The sequence below is a fragment of the Elephantulus edwardii genome, unplaced genomic scaffold (genome assembly GCF_000299155.1).
Source record: "Elephantulus edwardii isolate Elephantulus edwardi_28Jun2011 unplaced genomic scaffold, EleEdw1.0 scaffold00372, whole genome shotgun sequence".
Classification (NCBI taxonomy): Eukaryota; Metazoa; Chordata; class Mammalia; order Macroscelidea; family Macroscelididae; genus Elephantulus; species Elephantulus edwardii.
The window spans coordinates 459,742-483,483 of NW_006400122.1; the positions used below are offsets into that span (position 1 = coordinate 459,742).

Genomic DNA, 23,742 nt, shown 5'->3' on the forward strand with positions numbered 1-23,742 from the left:
CTCATTAGTGTTCAAGGCCTCAAACCTGTTCCTGAGATGATTCTGAAGTTCAGGTGGGATGAAATTAAAGTCATATTTTGGCTCCTGTGGATTCGGTTTAATTTTCCTCATCTTCAGCTTGAACTTGCGTATGAGTTGGTGGTCTGTTCCACAATCAGCTCCTGGCCTAGTTTTCACAGCTGATATTGAGCTGCTCCAGCGGTTTTAGAAAAAAAGTTTTTTGAGAGGAATTTCTCTTATCTGTTGATTTCAGCAATTTTTACATGGCATCTGACTGAAATGGATCCAACTTAGTGCTTTTAATGTTTTGCTCTAATACATTGCCATTTATATATATTTATCTTTAATCTTCAGGAATTGTGCATTATTAAAATACTTTGAAGGTGATGTTCACTATGCTAAATCTATAAAAGGCCTTTTGCTTTTCTGAGATGAAGAGGATCTTGGAATAGATATTTTCATAAACTTTTTTTGCAGCATGTCTGCAGCAAGTGCTGGCTATTTGGCTCATTGGCTAGTCTCCCACCCTACCCACCTCTAACATAAACACCCTCTTTAAGTGTTTGGTAGCAGGGCACTGAGGATAAAGCTAAGTTACTAACTTTTCATTGTATTTATCTATTGTTGTTTGCAGGTGAATTGATTCTGATTCCTGGCAACCCAGTTCTATTCTGATAGAACTGTGCTCCATAGGATTTCCAAGGCTGTGGCCTTGAGGGATCATAACACAGGCCTACCTTCACGGAGCCTGAGGTGGCTTTGTACTATGAGCCTTTGTGTGGATAGTTCAGTGCTTAACAGTTTCTACCACTCAATACTTTTTACTATTGTTGTCATGAAGCATCGTTGCTGACCCTCCAGTGGGTTTTCAGAGGATTGCATGAGAGGAGGATTCCCATCCTTTTCCTCCGGAGCAGCTGACTGATTCGAATCATGTACCTTTGGATTTTCAGTGTTGCTTGTTACCACTAGGCCACCAGGTATATCAGCTGCTAAAGCAAGTGGTAGATGTGTTTTACTACACAGCTATCAAACATAATTAAAGCACTTGTCACAAATTATTATGAAAGGACTATTTTATAAAATGGCATATTACATTTTTATAATATAAACCCTTACAGTTTAGTTTTTGTTTAAGAAGATTGGCTTTTTTAGTGATGTTACAAATGAATGTAAGCTCCACAAAGACAAGAGGGAATTTTGTTTGTCTTGACTCACTGACATGTCTCCAGCTCCTAGAACAGTGCTTGGATCATTCATTGTAGGTGCTAATTTTGAATATACTAATGGGATTTGAGATTTAACTTAATTATTAATAAAATCAAATCAAGTGCAAACATATCTTAAATATTTATTGACCCAAATAATAATTATTTCATCTTTCCATTTCTTCTAATAATATGACTCTTCTGCCCAGTATAGTAGCCACTAGCCAGATGTCTATTTTTATGTAAAATGTGCTAAGTTTACAGAGTTCTGGTGGGCTATTCCATAAAGAGAGAGCTCTGGTGGTTTTGTGGTAAGGAGTTGCTCTGTGGACCCAAAGCCATATGGTTTGAATCTCCCAGCTGCTCTGCTGGAGAATGACAGGAAATTCCTTCCATGTAGTTTACTGCCTCTGAAACCTGCTGTAGGGCCAGCTGTGAATTGGTTCCACTTATATGGTACATAACCACAACAGTGCAGAGAAGTTAGTCTTCGGACCTCGCTAGTGATTTGAGTCCACGAGCATTGCAAAAGGAGCCCAAACTCCCATGCATTTTACACTCTGGGAAATCCACTGGAGTGTCGGTTATCAGTCAGTTCCACCTCAACAGCAATGAGTTTTGACTTTAGATACACTGTGAGTGTAAAATAAGTACTAGGCTTAGAAGGTTTGCTGAAGTTACATACTAAGAGATAAGAGAGTTTGAGGTGACAAGGTCCATAGGGAGTTGCGGTACTAATTGAAAGGCCATGCCTCAGGTGGTTCAAATTCACCAGCGGCTCCATGGGGGAAAGATGGGCAGTCTCCTGCCGCAGGCAATTTACAGCCTCTTAAACCCCCCAGAGGGTTTTACCTTTTTAAAAAAATTATTGGTTGAATTGAGTTGCTAGAGAAGAATATTGAACATTCAATAGACTGCCAAAAGAACAAACAGGTCAGTCCTGAGGAGGGTGAAACCAGGCTGTTCCTTGGAGGCAAGGATTTGAAGCTCCGTCTGACATACTTTGGGCATGTGGCCAAGATGGACCGGCCCTCAGAGAAGGACATCATGCTTGCAAGGAATGAGGGACAGCACAGGAGAGGAAGACTCTGGATGAGACGGATTGACACAGTAACTGAAGTGAGGGGAGTAGGTGTTGGTGTCAATGTGATTGGCTCAGGACAGGGCAGGTTTCAGAGCTATCGTGCATTGGGTCGCTCTGAGTTGCAGATGAGCACATAACAACAGTGTTGGTTATGTGTTGAAATGATAGTTTGTGTTTGTTACATTAAGATATTATTAAAATTTATTTTCTTTTTGGGAAGCTCTGGTGGCATAGTCTGTAGGGAGCTGCTTTACTAGTCCCAAAGCTGAGCCTCTTTGGCAGTTTAAATCCACTTGCAGCTTTGCAGAAATAAGATGGACAGTGTTTTACAGCCTCCAAAACACCCAGTTGGAGGGGGGCAGTCAGTTATGAATTGGTTCTGACCTGATGACATTGGGTTATTTTCTGGCTGCTTTTCAAAACAGATCTTCCAGAAAATGTAAAGTTATATGTGACTTTTGTGGCTCATATTTTTTTCTCTATTGAACAGCCTGATCTAGAAATATAGGTACTTTGTATGTAATAAAGGGGGAAGCTATCACAAAGTCTTTTAAAATCATTTTCTTCTATTAGAAATCCAAAATCATATGCTACAGGTTTGACTTTGGAAAAGTAGTCATTCAAATAGTTTTTATCAAACTAAAGGGTGGGGGAAAGACCAAACCAAAAAGAACTGGATTAATTTATCAGAATTATGTACTCCTGCTCCCATATGGATTCCTGGCATAGTTGTCAGTCGTCTCTTGAGGTCAGAACTGAGGCAGGAAGTGCTGATGTCTCCCTGTGCATGCATGGTCACTTATGGCAGACATTAGCCATGGTTGCAAACTTCCCACCCTCATCTTGCTTGAGAGTGGCCATAGTTATTATGGAGGAGGTCATGCTCACTGGATACTACATCATGTGACTATTTGTCTGTTATCATTTCCCACGCAATCAGGAAACTGACCCTTATTGGGAAGGACTGGGAAAAAGATTAAAACCCAAATGTGAGATGCTATTCCAGTTTGTGAGTTTTTGGTTTTGTCTCTTCCCATGCCTGCACAGAACACTTTACACCCTTTTCACTCAGCCTTCATGTAAGCTCATGTCATAGGAGAACCCATTTCTATTTTCCTCCTGATAGTGTCCTTGCACTGCTGGGTTGGGTGTGCGTCTCATGTCTTTCTCCACAGAGCTGGCTGGGATCCCACCCAGTCTACAACTTTGTCCCCTGAAGGATAAAACCATTATCCTATCAAACAAGGCTATCAAGGACATATGAGTAGATGCTGCTTTTCCTTAAGTGAATTTGAAAGGTGGTTTTTGTAAATAGTTAGTCCACATGGCTGGTTTAAGCTATTATCGAGTCTGTTCTAGTATTTATTTCCTTGAAAGCTAGAACCAGCTTTGAATAAATGAATACTGGCTGCCTCAGCTTTTTACAAGTAAATTCAATTTATCCATGTTGGTTGCATTTGACACTGAAGATTTCTCCTCCTCTTTATTTTGGATTTTAAGGTAATTGTGTAGTAAGTGTGTTTCAGATAAAGCAGCATAATTGTGTAGTAAGTGTGTTTCAGATAAAGCAGCATTCATGTTCACTTTAGTTTCATCAGTTTGACCTCTGTTTTTGGAGAAACTGGGTTAGAAAATTCATAGCAGTTAGCGGTTGAGGGAGGAGACCTTCGGCTCAAGTTGACAGCTGCCACCTGAAGCCTGTAGGCCTGCAGACCCTTTCAGAGTGTGTAGCTGTGGGCCTGACAGGAAGCAGGAGTGGTGCTTACATGTTCTGTAAGCAGCGTCCTCCCTGTGTTAGGAGGACGTTAGACTGGAGTTTTTATCTGCCTCACCGGTGGGCACCCCAGTGGTTCTTGCCACCCCTTTGTTCACTCACATATGTGGAGAGAAGTCCAGACTTGGTGCTTAAGCTTGTGCTTAAGCCAAATACTTCTCTCTCTGCAAGTGGACCAACTTCACACACTGTTTGGAAAAGAGGGAAAAAATGAGTTAAATTCCAAAGATGTTTAAGATTTCAGGGACTTTTTTTACTATGTGAATTAGTTCTTTATTAGGCTGTTGATTTAGTTAACACACACAAAAAACCCTTTCCTTTTTTTATTCTTGAAAGATTCTTTAAAATGAATTACTTTAATCAGATAACAATCTATTAGGAATTATGCGCATAAAACGTGATGCCTTAAATGCAGTATGTGATCTGTTGTCTCTGCTTAGCCTTTATCTTAGTTAACCAAGAGGTTAAGGCTTCGTGAGAGCTGCATTTTGGTATTTTTAATTTTATCCAAATTCAAGTAATTTTCTGTTCTTTCCTAATGAGAACAGTCATCCTGTATCTGCCCTCCCTCCATCTGGGATTCCTTCTAAGTGGTCTGAAGGATCCTGCTTTGCCACCAGAGCCCCGTTGGCTGCAGGTGCATGGTGCATCTGCTCGTGGGGCTGTTTTTGCCCTTGGCATCGTAGGGCACGAAGAGGGAGCACAGGCGCCCCGTGCTGTGCGGCTTCAGTCGGCAGGTCATTTGCCTGTAGAATGAGAGCTTTTCTTTTAGGCTCTTTTCTGAGTCTTGTCTGTTTCTGTCATTAAACTGAATAGAACAGAATTAATGAACAATACTGTTTTCCAGCTTGCTTTTCAGTGTCACTATGGACACGTTCCTGATCAGTGTCCCTGTTACTGTGAAATAGTTGTAAATATCTAATTTGTATGAAATGACTAATTTTCATATTTAGATAATTCTCTTGTCAGTTTAACTAAGTTGAGCTTTTCCCAGCCCTTGGTATGCTGCTGCTCATCTGATTCCACTGCTCGGGGGAATAAGGTTAAGGACGTGCTGTTGGTAACCGGAGCATTTCCAGGGCTTTAGTTCAGCAGATGGGCTGCTTGACTATATTCATATATCTGCTTGCCTGCTGTGGCAGCTGCTGCTGCTGCTTCATGTTGTGTTGTTTTGTTCTGTTCCATCCAAGAATGGAATGCTAGGAAATGTAGTGAATGGATTAATTTAAGGTTAAGGTTAGTGTTTTCTTGCTTTCTCAGTAACTGGTCATAATACTGCTTCTGGTAGAAGCTAATGAGTTTCTCTTAAAGGGAACTAGATTTATAAAATACTGCTCAGTAAGGGGCCTAGATTAGTATTGTTTGATGGATACCAAGTTCAGATGTGTAAAATGTTGGCTTTGTGTGTATGTGTATAAAAATCACTTGTTCCTAATTCTTTGTTTTGTTTTTTTTCCTCCTTCCTCCCACCTCTCACTCCCTTCTAGGACTTTATATGCAGACTTTGCCTGACACTGCAGGGTCCAAGAGAATTAAGGAAATATGGAATGACATGAAGAAGATTAGTTAAGGATTATAGGCTTTGAGGACAGACACCTCAGTGAAGTGAAGCACAGACAAGCTCCCTAGCCGAAGTGTGAGGAGCCGTGTGTTGGAAGAAGATGGCGGATCCAGGAATGATGAGTCTTTTTGGCGAGGATGGGAATATTTTCAGCGAGGGTCTTGAAGGCCTTGGGGAGTGTGGCTACCCTGAAAATCCAGTCAACCCCATGGGCCAGCAGATGCCAATAGAACAAGGCTTTGCTTCTCTGCAGTCATCCCTTCATCATCCCTCCACTAATCAAAATCAAACCAAGTTGACCCATTTTGATCACTATAATCAGTATGAACAACAGAAAATGCACCTGATGGATCAGCCTAATAGAATGATGAGTAGTGCCCCTGGGAATGGACTCTCGTCTCCTCACTCACAGTATCACCCCCCTCCTGTTCCTCAGGTCCCTCATGCTGGCAATGGCGGTGGCCAGATGGGCGTCTACCCAGGCCTCCAGAATGAAAGGCATGGGCAGTCTTTTGTGGACAGTGGTTCAATGTGGGGACCACGGGCTGTCCAGGTCCCAGACCAGATACGAGCCCCCTACCAGCAGCAGCAGCAGCAGCCACCACCCCCACCACAGCCAACTCCATCAGCTCCTCAGGGCCACCCTCCGCATATGCAGCAGATGGGGAGCTATATGCCACATGGGGACTTCTCAATGCAGCAGCACGGTCAGCCCCAGCAGAGGATGAGCCAGTTTTCCCAAGGCCAAGAGGGCCTCAATCAGGGAAATCCTTTCATTGCCACCTCAGGATCTGGCCACCTGTCCCATGTGCCCCAGCAGAGCCCCAGCATGGCACCTTCCCTCCGTCACCCAGTGCAGCAGTTCCATCACCACCCCCCTACTGCTCTCCATGGGGAATCCGTTGCCCACAGTCCTAGATTCTCCCCTAATCCTCCTCCACAAGGGACCGTTAGGCCACAAACCCTTAACTTTAGTTCTCGGAGCCAGACAGTTCCCTCACCTACTATAAACAACTCAGGGCAGTATTCTCGATATCCTTACAGTAACCTAAATCAGGGATTAGTTAACAATACAGGGATGAATCAAAATTTAGGCCTTACGAATAATACCCCAATGAATCAGTCCGTACCAAGATACCCCAATGCTGTAGGATTTCCATCAAGCAGTGGTCAAGGACTAATGCACCAGCAGCCCATCCACCCCAGCGGCTCACTTAACCAAATGAACACACAAACTATGCACCCTTCACAGCCTCAGGGAACTTACGCCTCTCCACCTCCCATGTCACCCATGAAAGCGATGAGTAACCCAGCAGGTACACCGCCTCCGCAGGTCAGGCCTGGAAGTACTGGGATGCCCATGGAAGTTGGCAGTTATCCAAATATCCCCCACCCTCAGTCATCTCACCAGCCTCCAGGGGCCATGGGAATCGGACAGAGGAATATGGGCCCCAGAAACCTGCAGCAGTCTCGTCCATTTATGGGCATGTCCTCAGCACCAAGGGAGTTGGCCGGGCACATGAGACCAAATGGTTGTCCTGGTGTTGGCCTTGGTGACCCCCAAGCAATACAGCATCCTGGCCAGCAGCCACCCTTCCAGCAGCTGCCGACCTGCCCTCCAATGCAGCCCCACCCAGGAGTGCACCACCAGTCTTCACCCCCACCACACCCTCACCACCAGCCGTGGGCACAGCTCCACCCCTCACCCCAGAACACCCCGCAGAAAGTGCCTGTGCATCAGGTAAGCCAAGTTGCATCTTGCTTTTTGGTAAATAGGCCTCTCATTGCAGTTACTTTATTCAGTGGATTTTTTTTTAATCCTGAATGCCTTAATTTTTATCTTATAAACTGTATGCAAAACTCATTTTTCCCTTCATTACCCTTTGTTTTTATTACTTATTGCCCATACACTTATATATTTATTTAGACGTTCTTGAATTCTTCTTTAGCAAGAGCTGAGGAAGAAGGATGAACGGTGATGGCCCCTGGTTCACAGGAAGCTCTGTTCTGCAGGCAAAGAAAGAAGATGGAATTCATAGTTCCTTAAGCAAACAGTGTTTTCCTTCTTTCCTCCTATTTCTCTGCTTCAAAAACACACTGAAGCTTTAAGCAAAATTTTATGTGTTAGTGTTAGTCCTTTTTACTCTTAATATTATGCTGTTTTCTTTGTGAAGATGTACTTTTACAATATTCACACTATCCGCTGTTGAATGCTAGTGTCAAATTGTAAAAATGCATTCTTTAAATTAATCAAATAATATGTTTAATTTAGAGATTTGGTTACATAGGACTTAAATAAGACTCTTCCCTTTTTTTAAAAAAAAGAGATTCTTGTTATCCTATACAATTTATGGGAAAATAGACTGAAGTTTGAAATTGTAGTAATTTTCTAGCACTGTCATCACAAATTATAGAAAGTGAGTAACTTATAAGGAGAAATTAATTCTCAGTGGTGTTCTCAGGGTATCTGTAGGGCCATTTTTCTCTCCAAAGGTTCTGAGAGATAGCCCTTGCATGTCTTTTAGCTTTTGGTACCCCCAGATGATTGCTCACTTGTCCCAACATGATTCTGGTCTCTACCCTCACTTGATTGGCTGTCTTACCTGTTTGAGTCTCTGTCTTATAAACACATCATTCAGATTCAAACCCACCCTGCTCCTTCCTGTGTTACCTAAGACATCCACAGAGATTCCATTTCCAAGTAAATTCACACTCACAGAGGACAGACAGTTCCTAGAACTTGAGTGTATATATAGTTCAACCTATAGCAGTTGTCCATAAAGACCTTTCTATTATAATGCTTGATTTTCTGTTATAAATCTTGCTTTTATATGTTCTAGGCAAAGAAAATTGAACTGTCTATGAATACAGATGTTGCTGAATGCTGTTAATAATGCATGTTGACATGGCTGTCTACTATCGATGCAGCACTGGTTTTAGTTGCACACTAGGTGATTTTAGAGGTGTGCCTTAGATTGGCTCTTTAGAGAAGCAGAAACAATGAAAGTTTATATCTGTATACATATATCTTGTCTCTTCTGAGAGAGAGAGATATTGAGAGAGATTGAGATTGATTGATTGATCGAAGAGGTTTCTCCCGCATCATGTAGCTGTGAAGGCTTCAGAGGCTGCCAGCCAAGACTGCTGGGTCAGGCCAGCCACTGAGTCATCCCAGAACTCAGAAAGTAATGAGCCAAGTGTGGGATGCTGATTGAGCGAAAAGCAAACCAGTTTCACCAGATTTCTGTGTATATTTCTATTAAGCCACACCTCAAATGAAATGTCTTTTCAACTGATTGTCCATATCAGATCTCAACTTGGAGGTGATTATTCTATAAGGTCTCAAGAAAATGATTGTATCTCATCATAAGAGTGATAGCATCAGAGCTGTCAAACCAGAGAATCACAAGCAGATAAGTTGACACACAGCCTTAAACATCGCAAGATGTTAAGTGTGATACTTGTTCTTTTTTTAAATTTTATTTTATTAATTTTAATGAACATTTACAGAGATTTTGGATTTCCATTCATTCATTTTTGCTTTTTTTCCCCTATCCACCCCTCCCCCCGCCCCAGTTCACTCTTCTTTTTGAAAAATAAAAGAAAAATTTCTTCATTGGTATACAATCCCCTGTGTTCCCCCCCGTCCCCTCTGCCCAGCCACCCCGAGTACACTATGCAACCTTCATTCTGGGCTCTTGTCATAATCATAATACCCAATCATATATTGTTCTTAATGAACCTTGTTATCAGTCTAGAAAAACATGTGTGAAAAAACAATGTGTGAAAATGTACAACAGAGTAAAAAGAAAAACAAAAATTTCCTCTTTTCCTCAGTTGAAAATAGTCTCCATCTTGAAGAGTATTGAGATGAAGCCAGAAAAGATTACATACATGATATGGCAAATGCCAGGAAGAGGAAAGCCTGTGAGTCAGGCTGTGTGGATCTTTGCTGGGACTTAGAAACATGGACTCAGGTTGTTACTGTTGGTTTGGGGACAATTTGTTTAACAAAAGCACCTAATGAGAACATGTTGATGGAGAGGTGGTAGAGAGGGGAGTAGGGGTTTCAAGTAGGGGCACATTATAGGGGGTTTTGAGTTTTATTTTGAGGAATTTGACTTGAAAGAAAAGCCCACTCAGTTGGTTTGACAGTGTGCAGAGAGTGATGTAATGTGCCTCTGACAGAGACAACAGTTTGGATGAGAGATGGGATTATGGGAACTGAACGTTCTGAAGCACTGTGGATATTAAGGCTTTGAGACTATAAAGGAATCAGCCATTCTAGGATTTGGGGTAGTGTAGAGAGAGGTACATTATAGACAGAAGCTGGGGAATGAGAAGCCTTGCAGGGAAGGTGGAAGTCAGAGGCCTGCTGAAACAAATGGAGGGTGTCCTGAGAAGCAGGACACTGTCCCTATCTCTGCCTCCATCTCAGCTCCTTACCCCCTCTGTCTCCTGAATCCCCTTTGCTGGAAGGGACTTGAGGTGCAGAGTACAGTATGGAAAGGGCTCCATTAAAGGCTCTCTGATGAGGACCCAGAGGAAAACAAGGAAAAAGAAGAGTTAAGATGAAACAGATAAAGTGCAGCTCATCTGCTTTGTTTTATATAAACCTTAAGGCAAAATTCCACATATCAGAAAGAACCAAAAAGATCCATTCTACTAAGGCAGAAATGACTGTTCTAGCAATTATTCTTTTATTTCTGGAAAATTGCTCAAACAAGAGATCTTTTTAGAGCAATGACCCTCAGACTTGTCATTATCCCAGCAGAGCTGAGGGAAATTAGGTGAGAGATTCCCTTCCCCTTTGGAGGTCCAGGCCTCTTGAAGGAGACTCCTTGTGATCCCCTAGTCTGATCCCTGGATGAGGATTACTGCTCTGCTGTTCTGAGATTTAAGCATCACATATTCCAACAGGCATTTCAGATGAAGAACTTCTACTCATCTGCTTGCTTTCTGATATCTGCCTGATTTTCATCTCTTTCAGAATTTAAAGCACCCAGTTTAGAAAAGAATATTAGTTCATGGTATAATGTCTTAGGAGTAGCATAAGACATAACGTCTGAAGATGGTTTTAATTTTAGCAAGGCCACTAGTAGCCTAATAACTGTGGGCAAACTACTGAACTGTTCTGAACCTGAGTCTTCTCAGTAAAATAGGAAATTGTCACCATCTTGAAGGATTTTGAGAATAAGTCAGATAAACTATACAAGGTCCCTTCTTGTCATGTCCAGCCCAAAGTTGAGAGATCATTGGCTCTTCTCTAGTGTTTACTTTCTGATCTCCTGTAATACAAACTTGGCTTCATTAATTCATTTTATAAGCAGATATCATGTAGCATTATTTTTCAGGAAGAAGTCAAATGTTATGAAATATAGCCTTAGTTATGAAATACTAAATTTCTTATGTGCAAATGTTTCAGCATATTCTATTCTAATAAAAGTACCTAATAAAATCTGGCTTTTAGAATGTCTAACATAATTTTTATTTCATCTGTGATGGAAGGGTAGTTACAAACCATGATACCAGATTAGGTTGAAATGTGGATGCCATTTACAAAATTATTAGATTCATGATGGGCTTCCTGATTCCCTTCTTTTTTTGATCATCACTTTCTTGAAAATTGAAATTATACTTTTTGAACATTTCTTAGGTTTTAGACAGATAATTTCTAAATTATGTGACATATTTAAGGGCAAGTTTAACTTTATGTCAAAGAGTGAAAAAAGGAAGGCATTAGAACAAAAGCCACAAAGTTCATCAATCAAAATGCATAACATGTTAGTGTGTGGACATGATTTTTCCTAGAAGCTCTAAACTATCCTGATAATTTGGTGAAATATAAAGGGAGTAAATCTCCCACTTAGATTTCTTTTTAATATCCAATTAGGGCAATGTTGTTATTGTTGTTATGTGCTGTCCAGTTGCTTGCGACTCATAGCAACTCAGTGTACAACAGCCCTAAACCCTGCTCTATCTCTTGCTAATCTTATTGTCTCTGACACACTTAGCCTCATTACCCCAGTGATGAAATCAATCCATCTCATGGAGGGTCTTCCTCTCCTGTGCTGTCCTACCACCCTCCCAAGCATGATGTCACTCTCCAAGGACTGATCCCGCCTTACACCATGCCCAAAGTATGTCTGATGAAGCTTCAGAATCCTTGTCTCCAAGGAACAGCCTGGCTTCACCCTCTCCAGGACGAACTTATTTGTTCTCCTAGCAGTCCATGGTATATTCAGTAAGTACTCTTCTCCAGCACCACAGCTCAAAGGCATCAACTTGTTCTCAGACCCTTTCACATTCTTTTTCTCCCCCCACATTCTTAAAGGTACATCTTTCAAAGAGCTTTTTTCTTTTTAGCTTATATATATTTTATAGTTTTAATATATTTATTACATTAGAAAATTAAATTAAGGAAAGCTTAAACATTTGCTAATTCATTCAAAATGAAAAATAAATAATTGTCAGAAAGAACTAGCAAAAAGTGCTTCTTAGAATGAGTCTTCTGTGCTTACAAATGTTGGATTCTTTTATCTGTGTCTGCATGTAGTATTCATGTAAGTGTTGAACCTCTGGAAAAATTCATTCTACACTTAAAATCACTGTAAAAAGGTAAAAGCCATCATCATTTCCTTATAAAGAGATTCTGATCTTGCCACATTGGGGTTCCTGGCCCAGACTCTGCAACTCTTGGTATGAAGGAGTGTCACAGTCTTGAAGAAAACCTCCTTTAATAATGAGCCACCTTGTGACTCTGAATTAGATGACATAACCTCAGGACCTCCATTTCATTATCTCCCAGATCTGCCCTACTGGTTAGATAATCAAGTTAACAGCAATGCCACTTGAGTATTTAATGTGCTATTAGACCCTGCACATAAAAACAATAATATATTATGACAGGTTTGGAAGCAGGAGTGGCATTCACTTCCTAAATAACATGCCTCTGGAAACTATGAACTTTGATAAATGTTGACGGTTGTAGAGGGACTTCAGGCCTTTTGTTCACAGGGTCGCTATGAGTCATGCTTGACTCAAAGATAGTCAACAACACAACAACAATGGACACAGTAGGGATTAAAAAAGATGATACATTAGCAAATGTTGTTTGTTGGAAAATTAAAAAAAGTTCACTTTCAATGTTATTGTCAGAGTTCTTTGACTTAATTTCCTGAGTTTCAGTGAACGTTTAATAAAAGCATTGAGGCTTTATCTATATAGGCTGTGCTTTGGAGGAGTGAGATCTTGCTGGAGCAGAGGCAGTGCAGTGGAGAATGTGCTGTAGAAGTGCCCTAGAGAGACACTAACCTGGTGTGCTTAGGTGAGTGGCCGAGTCTGGAGAATTTTCTAGGAAAAGCAGAGTCTTTGCTGTGATGTGAAGGATCAGTCTAAGTTTGGATAAAGGATACATAAATGGGGAGGGAGAGAGTTTAAAGTTAAGGAAACATTAAGTGTAAAGATCAGAGCAAACCTTTGGGCCCTTGTGGCTCCCTATGTAACTGAAATGTTGGGGGAGTGGAGCTCAGGAGCTGCAGCTGCTGAGGATCTGTCAGGTTCCAGTGAGGGGCTTAGAGGGGGCCCTGCTTGGCAGGCTTCAGCAGAACCCCTGGCTGAATGTTGAGAGTAGACAGGACCACTAGGCCCAAATAACCAGGCTTTGTAGACACAAAAGAGGACCGTATAGAAAGAAAGCACAGAATGCAGTTTTGTCTTAAGAAAGAGAAAGTAAATGCATTCCCCTTTCTTAACAGCCGAAACCCCAAGTTTCTGAATAATTTACACTCTATAACGTGTCCTCACCTGGCCTGGGTTTAACTCCCAGATTGGAAAATACTACAACATTATGATTTTTGACATGTTTTGAATACAGTGCCTCTTTCATTAACTGGCCATGCATATAGTCATCATCATACCGGAGAATCAGGGAGCTCTGATGGCCTAGTGGTAAAAAACTGCACCACAATCTTGAAGTCACTCAGTTGAAATCCACCAGCTGCTCTGCAGAAGAGGGATGGGCATCCTCCTCCCATCTGATTAACTGCCTCTGAAAACCTCTTGGAGGGTTAAGTATGGGTTGGTTTGTACTTGATGCTACTCAACAAGAACTCATCCTAGGAGGGTAGAGATAGAAACTTCTTTTTTTTTTAATCACTTAAGATTGAAGTAAAGAATTTGGTGGTACAGTTGTTAAGAGTTTGGCTGCTGCTACTAAAAGTAGCGTCTCTTTCTATAGTATCTGTTCTTTACTTGCATGATCTAATATGTTGGTAATAGTTGACAATCTGGCCTTAAGATAGCCTTTATTAAAAAAAAAAGATAGCCTTTATTTTGTGAAGAGATGTTGTTTTCTTGGTCTCTTAAAGATATTGTTTATAGTAAGAATTCAGTTGTTAATTTTCAAAGCCTGGGTATTAGGTCTTTACTTGGTAGTATTTCAGGCAGCAAACTGATTTTCTTAACTTTTAAACAATAGAATTTAGATAATGAGTTTTAACTGTGTAGTTTGCTTACCTTCATCTCCCTATGTTAAAGAAAGAGGCTTGAGTGCCTGCTCTCTGCCAGGCAGTGTATTAAAGACAGAGATTGATAATGTGGTGGGAGATGGGAAGAGAGAAGGTGTTCATACAAGTGGGTAGGGGATTTTGATATTTTGGTCACTGTTTAGTATACCTGATACGTGGAGCTAAAAACTGAACCACATAAGTTACCTAAATTTATCTTAAAAAAAAAAAGAAGAAATAAATGAAATTAACTTTAATATATGTAATTTACCCACTATACTAAAAAGGTTATTCAAACACGTAATTCCAAAGCAAAAACTAAACACTCTGCTTTCAAATCAGTTCTTACTCATAATGCTTTTTAAGTTTCTGAGGCTAGAAATCTTAACATGAATAAGCCTGTCTGGTGTTTGTCCCTTGGATGTGGATTGGAGCTTCCAGACTTTTGGTTAGCAGCCCAGTGTCAGATACATTCTGTTACCAGAGGTTCTTAATAGAATCATTTGAAATATACATGTGTGGTACATTCTGAATTCATTGCAGTTTATGTTAACACATTTCACATAAGGTTGGCAGTCACTGTGGTGACCCTACTGACTAGCACAGTGCTCAGCACTTTCTGTATATGTCTCTGATGAAACAGCAATGCAAACCTCTGTTGTGCTCAAGGCAACTGTGTGTGTCAGAACAGAACTGTGCTCCACGAGTTGGCACAGCCTGTGTATTTTGGTGGGTTTTGAGTGATGGGGAGTAGATCTCCAGGCCTTCCAAGGTTCCTCTTGGTGAACTAAAGTCTCCGACATTTTTGCTAATAGCTAAGAAACTAACTATTTACATCATTCCAGGACTTTCTTTTGAATCAGTAGATTAAAATTCTTTATTGAAAACAGGTTATAGTGCAAATAAATTTTTTATAAATAATATATATAATATTATTTTGTCTAATTATGATAGTCCTCTTAAAAGACAAATATTATCATCCTCCTTGTAAGATTGGGACAGTACTAGCATTTTTTAGGTTCCTCAATAAATGTAGTGTTGTGTTTGTCTGTTACCATTGAATTAATGAACAGATAAACTTGGAAAGTGAAATTTCTTTAGTTTGGATTTTAAAAGAAGGCTGGCTAGATGTTATTTTGTGCTGGCCCTTGCTCTCCCAGCGCTACTGATCTCAACTTTTTATCAGTGAAGTTAGCCAGCCACAGTGGATCCTTGAGAGTTGGTCTTATAAAACTTTAGTAGGTAGGTGGTAGTACATTGCATGAAAGTGATGGTGATGGTGAGTTTAAAGAATGCTGCTGAAATACCATGAAATTGGTACCATTTTAAAGTGTGTGTGTGTGTATATATATATATATATAGAGAGAGAGAGAGAGAGAGACAGACAGAGACAGACACTCTGACTCTCCTCATTCCTTTTTGATGCTGTACACTGAGAGGTTTGTGTTATGTGTGTGGGTTTTTTTTTGTCTGGCTGGAGTGAGTTGGTAACAATTGCATAAGATCCTATCCTTCCTTACTTCATGGGCTCTGGAGGCCCCATCCTTTCCCAGTGGCCTCTAAGTACAGGGTACCAAGGATAAAGTCCCCATGCTAGCAAACAGACAAGGAATTCAAGGTCATTCTTTTTTCTGAAACCTCTCTGAAATGATATTTCTGAATGTGCTAGTTCATGAAAGGGAAAGTGTGGACTTAAAATTCGAACTGATAGAGAAATACTTGAATTTGAAATTCCATTTTTGGATCATATTTAACTTAAATAAAAAAAATTTCATAGAAATTTGTAGTATTAGTGACTGTTAATATTTCTTTTCCTGTAAGGTTTTAAAACATCTGAATGTCAGCCAGCATGAACAAACAGCCAGACTTTCAGTTAAGTTCTGAGCTAGAGAGAAATCTTACTAATAGTATCTGTTCTCTCTAATTAGAACCATGAATCTGTAGGTGATCTGTAAGGAAACTCTGAGGAGAATGTAACTGGAGCAGTGAACAAGTACGATGTGCTGGCATCACTTCAGTTGGCCTTTTATTGCACAAATGCCATTTTTTACTGTGCTAATATTGCAAAGGGAACTCTGGTGGCCTAGTGGGAAGAAATTGTGTGACAATCCCAAAGGCACATAGTTCAAATCCATCAGCTGCTTTGCAGAAGAATGGGCAATCTTCTTGTATGCGATTAACTGCCTCTGAAAACCTGCTGGAGTATCTGCTATGGGTCGATTCCAACTCAGTGGTATATAACAACAACAACGACAACAATATTGCAAAGATATCCTTATAAAGGAGTGTGTGAAATGCATACAAGCATATCTGGTTTAGAGGCATAGACCAGGCCTTATTGGAGAAGTTTGATGATTTAATAAGGAGCATGTTAATATGAAAGAAGCTCTCGTGGCCTAATGGTAAGGATCTGTGCTGCAAACCCAAAGGCATGCACTTCAAATCTACCAGCTGGTCTGTGAGGGGAAGATAGGGCAGTCTCCTCTCGTATGATTTAATGCCTCTGAACTCACTGCAGGATCAGTTATGGGTCAGTTCTGACTTGATGTTACTTAACAACAATGTGGTGGCAGTGGTATGCCCCACCTTTCAAACCTTACCTTTATACCATTTTACATTTACGGAGGACCTACTTTAGTATGTGTTTTTGTAACCAATCAAAATCTGAGAATTTTAGCTTTTGTGGAAAGCACAATGAAACTAGTGTACATCTGTTATTTCACATTTAAAGAGGCAACATGTACCCTGAGCAGTGAGAGTGGTGCTACCAAATTTCTTCCCTAGGAATTACACTAAGCACCTTAGCACCAAGCTGCCTTATTTTTATTGTGCCCATGAATACTATATGTTGGTAATGTTTTAGGTCTGGCTGTTAATTTGATTTGGCAGAGTTACTGTTTTGTTCTAGGAATGTTCATTTTCTGCCCCACCCAATGAGTGTTTCTTCATTTAATTTTTGGAAAGTAGAGAAACCTGAATTTCGTTTATCAGCTACTTCTTGGCCCTTTCCCAGTGAGATGTTTTAATGCCCTGTTCTCATCTTCACTCTTACTAGGAGAAGATGCTCTAGTGACTTTTGTATTTAGATCTTTAGAGAACTCATTTCTGATTCAACACTGTGTCACTCTTAGTTTCACCCCACCCCCTTACCCCCCGTTATACACTGGGGTAACATATATATGACAATTGTAATTTCAACCATTTTGTTAAAATGTACAATTCAGTAATAAATGTGTTCACCATATTTTGTACAAATATTACCTGTATCTATATTTTTCTTACTTTTGAAATAACAGTGGAAGATTGAGCTTAAAGAAAGAAATATTTGTGTGAGAATTGAGGGAGGACCTACCTGGCATTAAAACAATAAGAAAGGCAATACACAAGAAGGGATAAATTATTAGTAATTAGTTAAAAAGAAAAACTGAGTTTAAAGTTTCCAGTTTTAGTTTTTGCAAGTTTAAACCCAATATTTATACAATTAAGATCCCTAAACTAGGATATCTATCAGTGGTGAAGGGGGAAAATAAAGACAAGCCAAACAAAAAAAAATTGCACCGTAAGATTAATTTTAATATGATTTGCGTGACTTGAATGAGAATACTTCTCCTGCCATGTTAGATACTAGTGGTTCTTTCTCTATTTAGACATATATTTAATGTCAAGAGTAGATAAATGGAAGGAGAAGAATTTATTTCCATTTATTGTGTCATATACAGTGTTCCTCTTTATGCTTTTTTAAGTGCTTTAGGTCCCTGGGTTCTTAGACTAGGTAGTTACTGCACAGAGGAGGCACATGCAGACTCAAATTGAGGTCTAAAATTCAAGGAAATCAGTTCTGCTACCCTCATGGTGAGTTTGAAGCATAGTACCCCATCATCAAGTTTCTGAGGCTCCAGATATTAATGGGAAGAGAGACTGGTTGCCTTTCTGCCTCAGTGAGCCAGGTGGATTTGCCCTGAAGTCTTTTACTTAGTGCCTTAAGGAGTTATATACATATACCACCAAAGCTTGTTACTTGAAATCAGTTTCTCCCATTTTTTGTTTTGTTTTTTTTTTCAAAATTGTCTTAGATTCTTATTTAACGTCTCTAAGGTTTCAATCCCTAGTAATAACAATTGCAGCAATTGTGCACTATTGTTGTTATTAGGTGCCATTGAGTTGGCTCTGACTCAAAGCATCCCTAGGTAAAACAGATCTGAATCTTGCCCTATTCTGTGATAGCCTCATGACCTCTGATACGCCTTAGCTCATTGTCATAGCTCTTGTCAGTCCATCTTGATGGGGATCTTCCACTCTTACTCTGACCCTTCATCTTTCCAATCATGGTGTCCTTTCTCCTGTTGGCAGCATGCCCAAAGTATGCATTTGTTTGGTGGTATATGAAATTTTACAGTCTTTACTACTGAAAACAAGGAGTACCAGAAGAATGTCTTTGTTCCATTGATGATTTAAAGGCTTTTGAGTATGTGGATCATAACAAACTGTGGCTAACTCTGAGAAGAATGGGAATCCCAGAACACTTGATTGTGCTAATGCGAAACCTATACTTGGACCAGGAGGCAGTCATCAGAACGGAGCAAGGGAATACTGCATGGTTCAGAATTGGGAAGGGTGTACACCAGGGATGTATCCTGTCTCCATACCTTTTCAATCTTTATGCAGAACAGATTATCTGGGAGGTTGGGCTCCATGAGGACAAATGTGACATCAGGATTGGAGGAAGACTCATCAACAGTCTTTTATGCAGGTGACAGAAACCTGCTTGTGGAAACTGAGGAGAACTTGAAGCACTTGCTGTGGAAGGTCAGGGACTGCAGCCTTCAGTATGGATTGAGGCTCTATATCAAGAAGACAAAGATTCTCATCACGGGACTGATTAGATGGTGAAGAGATTGAGATTGTTCACAGTTTTGGTTTGTTTGGCTACACAGTCAACACCTTTGGCACCAGCAGCCAGGAAATTAAAAGATGTATTGCGATGGGAAAGTCTGTGGTTAGAGACCTCTCTAAAGTTCTGAAGTGCAGTGATGTCATTCTGGAGACTCAGGTACGCCTGATACATGCCATGGTCTTTGCAATCACTTGCTATGCATTGGAGAGCTAGACAGTGACTAGGAATGATAGAAGGAGAATTGATGCCTTTGAGCTGTGGTGTTGGAGACGAGTGTTGAATATACCATGAAATGCTAAGGGAACAAACAGGTTTGTCTTGGAGATCATGAAGCCAGGCTGCTCCTTGGAGGTGAGGATTCTGAAGCTTCGTCTGACATACTTTGGACATGTTGCAAGGAGGGACCAGTCCTTGGAGAGGGACGTCATGCTTGGAAGATTGGAGGGACAGTGCAGTAGAGGAAGACCCTTGATGATATGACTTGATTCAGTGACTGGGGTAATGGGCAGAGATAGTGATATTGGCACAGGAAAGGGTAGAGTTTAGGGCTGTTGTAGATAGGGTCGCTGTTAGTCGCAGGTGACTTGACAGCACATAAAACAACAAACAACTACTGAAGGGACATCGTGGTTATACTTTCCCCAAAACGGACTTATTTGTTCTTTGACAGTTCCTGGAATAGTCAGTACTGTTCTCCATCCTATTTCTCAGAGGCATCAGCTTTTCTTCTCTCTTCATTTTCCAACTTTCAGATGCATAGCAAGTAATTGTAAAGACCATGTATTGAATCAGATGCCCTTAGTCTTTAAATTGACTTCCTTGCTGTTAGCATTTTGGAGAAGTACTTGACAACAGATTCTCAAGTGTAGCAAGTTTTTTAATGTCTTGACTGCTGTTACACTGGGTGTTGATTGTAGAGCTAAGTAAAATTATAAATAATTTATAACCCCAGTCTTTTATCTATCACAGTGTTGGTCCAGTGGTGAGAATTTTGGTTTTCCTGATGTTAAGATATAATTAATATTGTAAGCTGTAGTTTTTGATGTTCTCTTCACTTTCAGCAAGCAAGGTTGTGTCATCTGCATTATGCAGACTGTTGATGAGTCTTCCTCCAATCTTGATGTTACCTTGTTCTTCCTGGTAATAATGATCACATCAGTTGTACATGATTGTTGTTAGGTACTATCAACTTAACTTCAGTCCATAGCAGCCTTATGGACCATGCATTGAAACCTTGTCTCATCCTGCACCATTCTCAGTGTCTTCTGTGCATAGCTCCATTGCTGCAGTCACTGATTCAGTCCATCTCTTTGAGAGTCTTTCTCTCTTTTGCTGACCTTCCCAAGCATGATGGCCTTTTGCAGCTACAGACAACAATTCCAAAGTGTATGAGACAGCCACACAATCTTTTGCATCCACAGAGCACTATGACAACTCGAAGCATCAATTTTCAATTTTTTTTTTCATTTTCACATGCATATGAAACAATTGAAAATACCATGACTTGTATCAGAAACACCGTAGTCTTTAAATAGGCATCATTGCTTTTTAAAGAGGTTTTTGCCAGGAGATTTTCCCAGTGCAGTCATCTTTTGATTTTGTTGACTGCACTTTCCATGAGTATTGATTATGGATCAAAGTGAAATGAAGTCCTTGACAACGTCAGTGTTTTCTCCGTTTGCCATGATGATGCTTATAGTCCATTTGTGAGCAAGCTTTTATTTTTAGCAAACTTTTGTTGTTGCATACCATCGAGTTACATTCAACTGGCACAAAAGGAGATTGCCTGTGTGCCTTTGGGATTGCAGCAAAGCTTCTCCCACTAGGTTATCAGAGCACCCTCACTTTTGTTTTCTTGATATCGAAGTGTAATCCATACTGAAGGCTATGATTTTTTATCTTAAATAGATGCTACATATTTTTTTACTTATATAGGCAAGGTTGTATGTCCTGAATAACACAGGCTGTTTATGAGTCTTTGTCCAATCCTGATTGTTCTTCATATAGTCCAGCTTCTTTGATTATTTACTTAGTGTACAGATTGAATAATTATGGTGAATTGAATAAAAATGGTATAACTCTGACACATGCCTTTCCTCATTTTAAACCATTCTGTTGTTCTGTTTGAAAGATCTCTTCTTAGTTTATGTATAGGTTTTATGGAATACAGTTAAATGTTTAGAATCTGGTTTTTTGCAATGTAATCTATAATTTGTTAAGTCAAGTGCTTTTGCGTATTCAATAAAATACAAGTATTTTACTACTATCTCTATTTACAGACAAGATCTGTCTGACATCACCAGTGATATCTGTTGTCCCACAGCCTCTTCTAAATCAAACTTGAATTTCTTGGCACATGTTGTCTAGTGCTGCAGCCATTTTTTAATAATCATCAATAGAATTATCGTTTGATAATTACTACTCTCTTTTGGATCACCCTGGTTGTGGGAAATAGGTACAAATAAGGTTCTCTTGAAACTGGTTGATCAGATAGCTGTCTTCCAAATTTCTTGAGATACTTACTTGTGCATCTGTGTGTTAAAACAGTTCAGCTTATCCTCCATCAATTCCTGGAGCATTGTTTCTTACAATGGTTTCAGTGCAGCTTGGGCTTCTTTCTTTAGTGTCAGTGGTCCTTGATCATATGCTACTTCCTGAAATGGTGCACTGCTGACCAGTTCATTTTAGTCCCGTAATTCTCTCTATTTTTCTTCTTACAGTGCTTCCTGAGTCATTGAGAATTTTCCCCAAAGAATCTCTCAGATTTTCAAATAGAGACTTGAATTGTGACTTTAAATATATATAGTCTTCTCTTTTGTTTTTCTAACTCCAGGTCTTTGACAATTCTTTATAATACTTAGTTTTATTTTCTTAGTCTGCCCTTTAAAATCTTCTATATGACTCTCCCTAATTTCTTACTTTCATTTCTCCATTCAAGCACAAGTTTTAGAATGTCTTCTAGTATCCATTTTGCTCTTTTTTTCCTTTACTGTCTTTTTAATGACTTTGGCTTTCTTCACAGATGATGTGCTCCCACAGTTTGTCTGGTCATTAGGGTTCAAGTACGTCCAGTCTGTTCTTGAGGTGGTTTCTAAAGTCAGGTGGAATATATTCAAAGTCATATTTTGACTCGTGTGGATTTGTTTTTATTTTTTTCAGCTTCAATTTGGACTTATGTGTGAACAATTGATGGTTTATATCTGTTGTCACTCTCTGGCCTACTGAATGATGATATTGAGCTTCTCCCCACTCCTTTCTAGGAATGTAATCACTTTGATTCCTGAGCATTTCATCAGGTGAGATTGATGTGCATAGTGATTGTTTCTAGTTTTTAAAAAAGTACTGACTTCATATGCAATTCAGAAGAACTCTTACATGTATAAAAATATTAATATCAATTGATGAAATTTGGTAAGATTTTTTCCCTTTATAGCTTTTATGTTGGGTTTTAACAAGGAAATGTATATGAGCTAATTAGTAAAATTAAAAAGAAATAAAAATATAGTCAGGAATTAAAAAAATAGGCTCGTAGATTTTTTAAAAAAGATACTTAACAGTGATTAAATTTGCCATATTTTTGACTCCCAGTCTTATTTCTTTGTTTCCAGCTTTTGCAATCCAGTCAACAGTGGTGAATGCATTTTAGTTACATGTTTGATGAATTTTTGACTGCAGAAGTTGGTAGAAATCCTCAATTTCTTAATCTTTGGCTTTAGCAGTTGGTGCACATATTTGAGTAATGATTATGCTAATAGATCTTTGTATTCATATGAATGTTAATAGTATCACTGACAGCATTGTACATCAGCATGTTGTTGTGTATCCTCGAGTTGGAACCACCCTGTAGCTGATCCTCCAGCAGTTTTTCAGAGGCAGTAAAGCATTATATTGTGCTGGAGTTTATTTCCCGTCTTTCTTCTGTGGAGTAGCTGGTGGATCTGAACAGTGTACCTTTGCATTGGCAACACAATTCCTCACCATGAAGCTACCAGATCTTGAAATGTTCTTTTATGAGTGTGTATCATTCTTATTCAGTTTCTTTCCCAGCATAATAGACTGTATGATTTTCCAATTAAAAATGACCAATTCTAGTAAATTTCAGTTCATGATTGCCTAAGAAAGGGGCTCTGGTGGCCCAGTCTGTAGGGAGTGGATAACTCAAAGATCACATCTTTGGTAGTTTGAATCCACCGGTGGCTCCTTGGGAGAAAGCTCGGCAATCTCCTCCTGGGTAATTTTTAACCTGGGAAATGGAAAAGTAGCTAGGAGTCATTTCTGACTCATTCTCAAAGAGTCTGAGTTTCAAAACCCAAGATTCCCAGTATGTTCTTTCTGCATCCCATATAATTTTTAACAGCTTCCAGTTTTCCTAGTTTTGTATTCCATACATCCTTTGTTCTAATTATTAATAATATTTGAAACTATTTAGTTTCATATTGAATCATGCTACATTGGCAGGTGAAGCTGTTTATTCTCCTGTTCATTTGTGCCATGTAAGGTCTATAACTGCCTGAAAACGTCATTCAGATAGAAGTCGACTTGGAGGAGGCGGCTTTTCCCCAGTGTTATTCCAGCCTGAGATGCTACCATCTCCCAGCACTGTATCAGACAGTGCTTACTTGCTGTCTTCAAGGGCCTAGCACTTCATGAGTGGATGGCCTGTGCTGCATCCTGCTCTCTTAATCTGGAAGCTCTACTGAAACCTGCACATCAT

At 39.8% G+C, this 23,742-nt stretch overlaps 1 protein-coding gene across 1 annotated transcript in view; it reads left to right on the forward strand.

Moving 5' to 3' along the window:
• Positions 1 to 23,742, forward strand: part of CHD7 (chromodomain helicase DNA binding protein 7) — a 300,989-nt gene that overhangs the window by 102,152 nt on the left and 175,095 nt on the right. The window contains exon 2 of the mRNA XM_006902138.1: positions 5,554 to 7,368. Within this exon, the coding sequence (XP_006902200.1) occupies positions 5,728 to 7,368 (1,641 nt within the window). The 5' untranslated portion in view covers positions 5,554 to 5,727. The remainder of the gene's footprint in view (positions 1 to 5,553; positions 7,369 to 23,742) is intronic.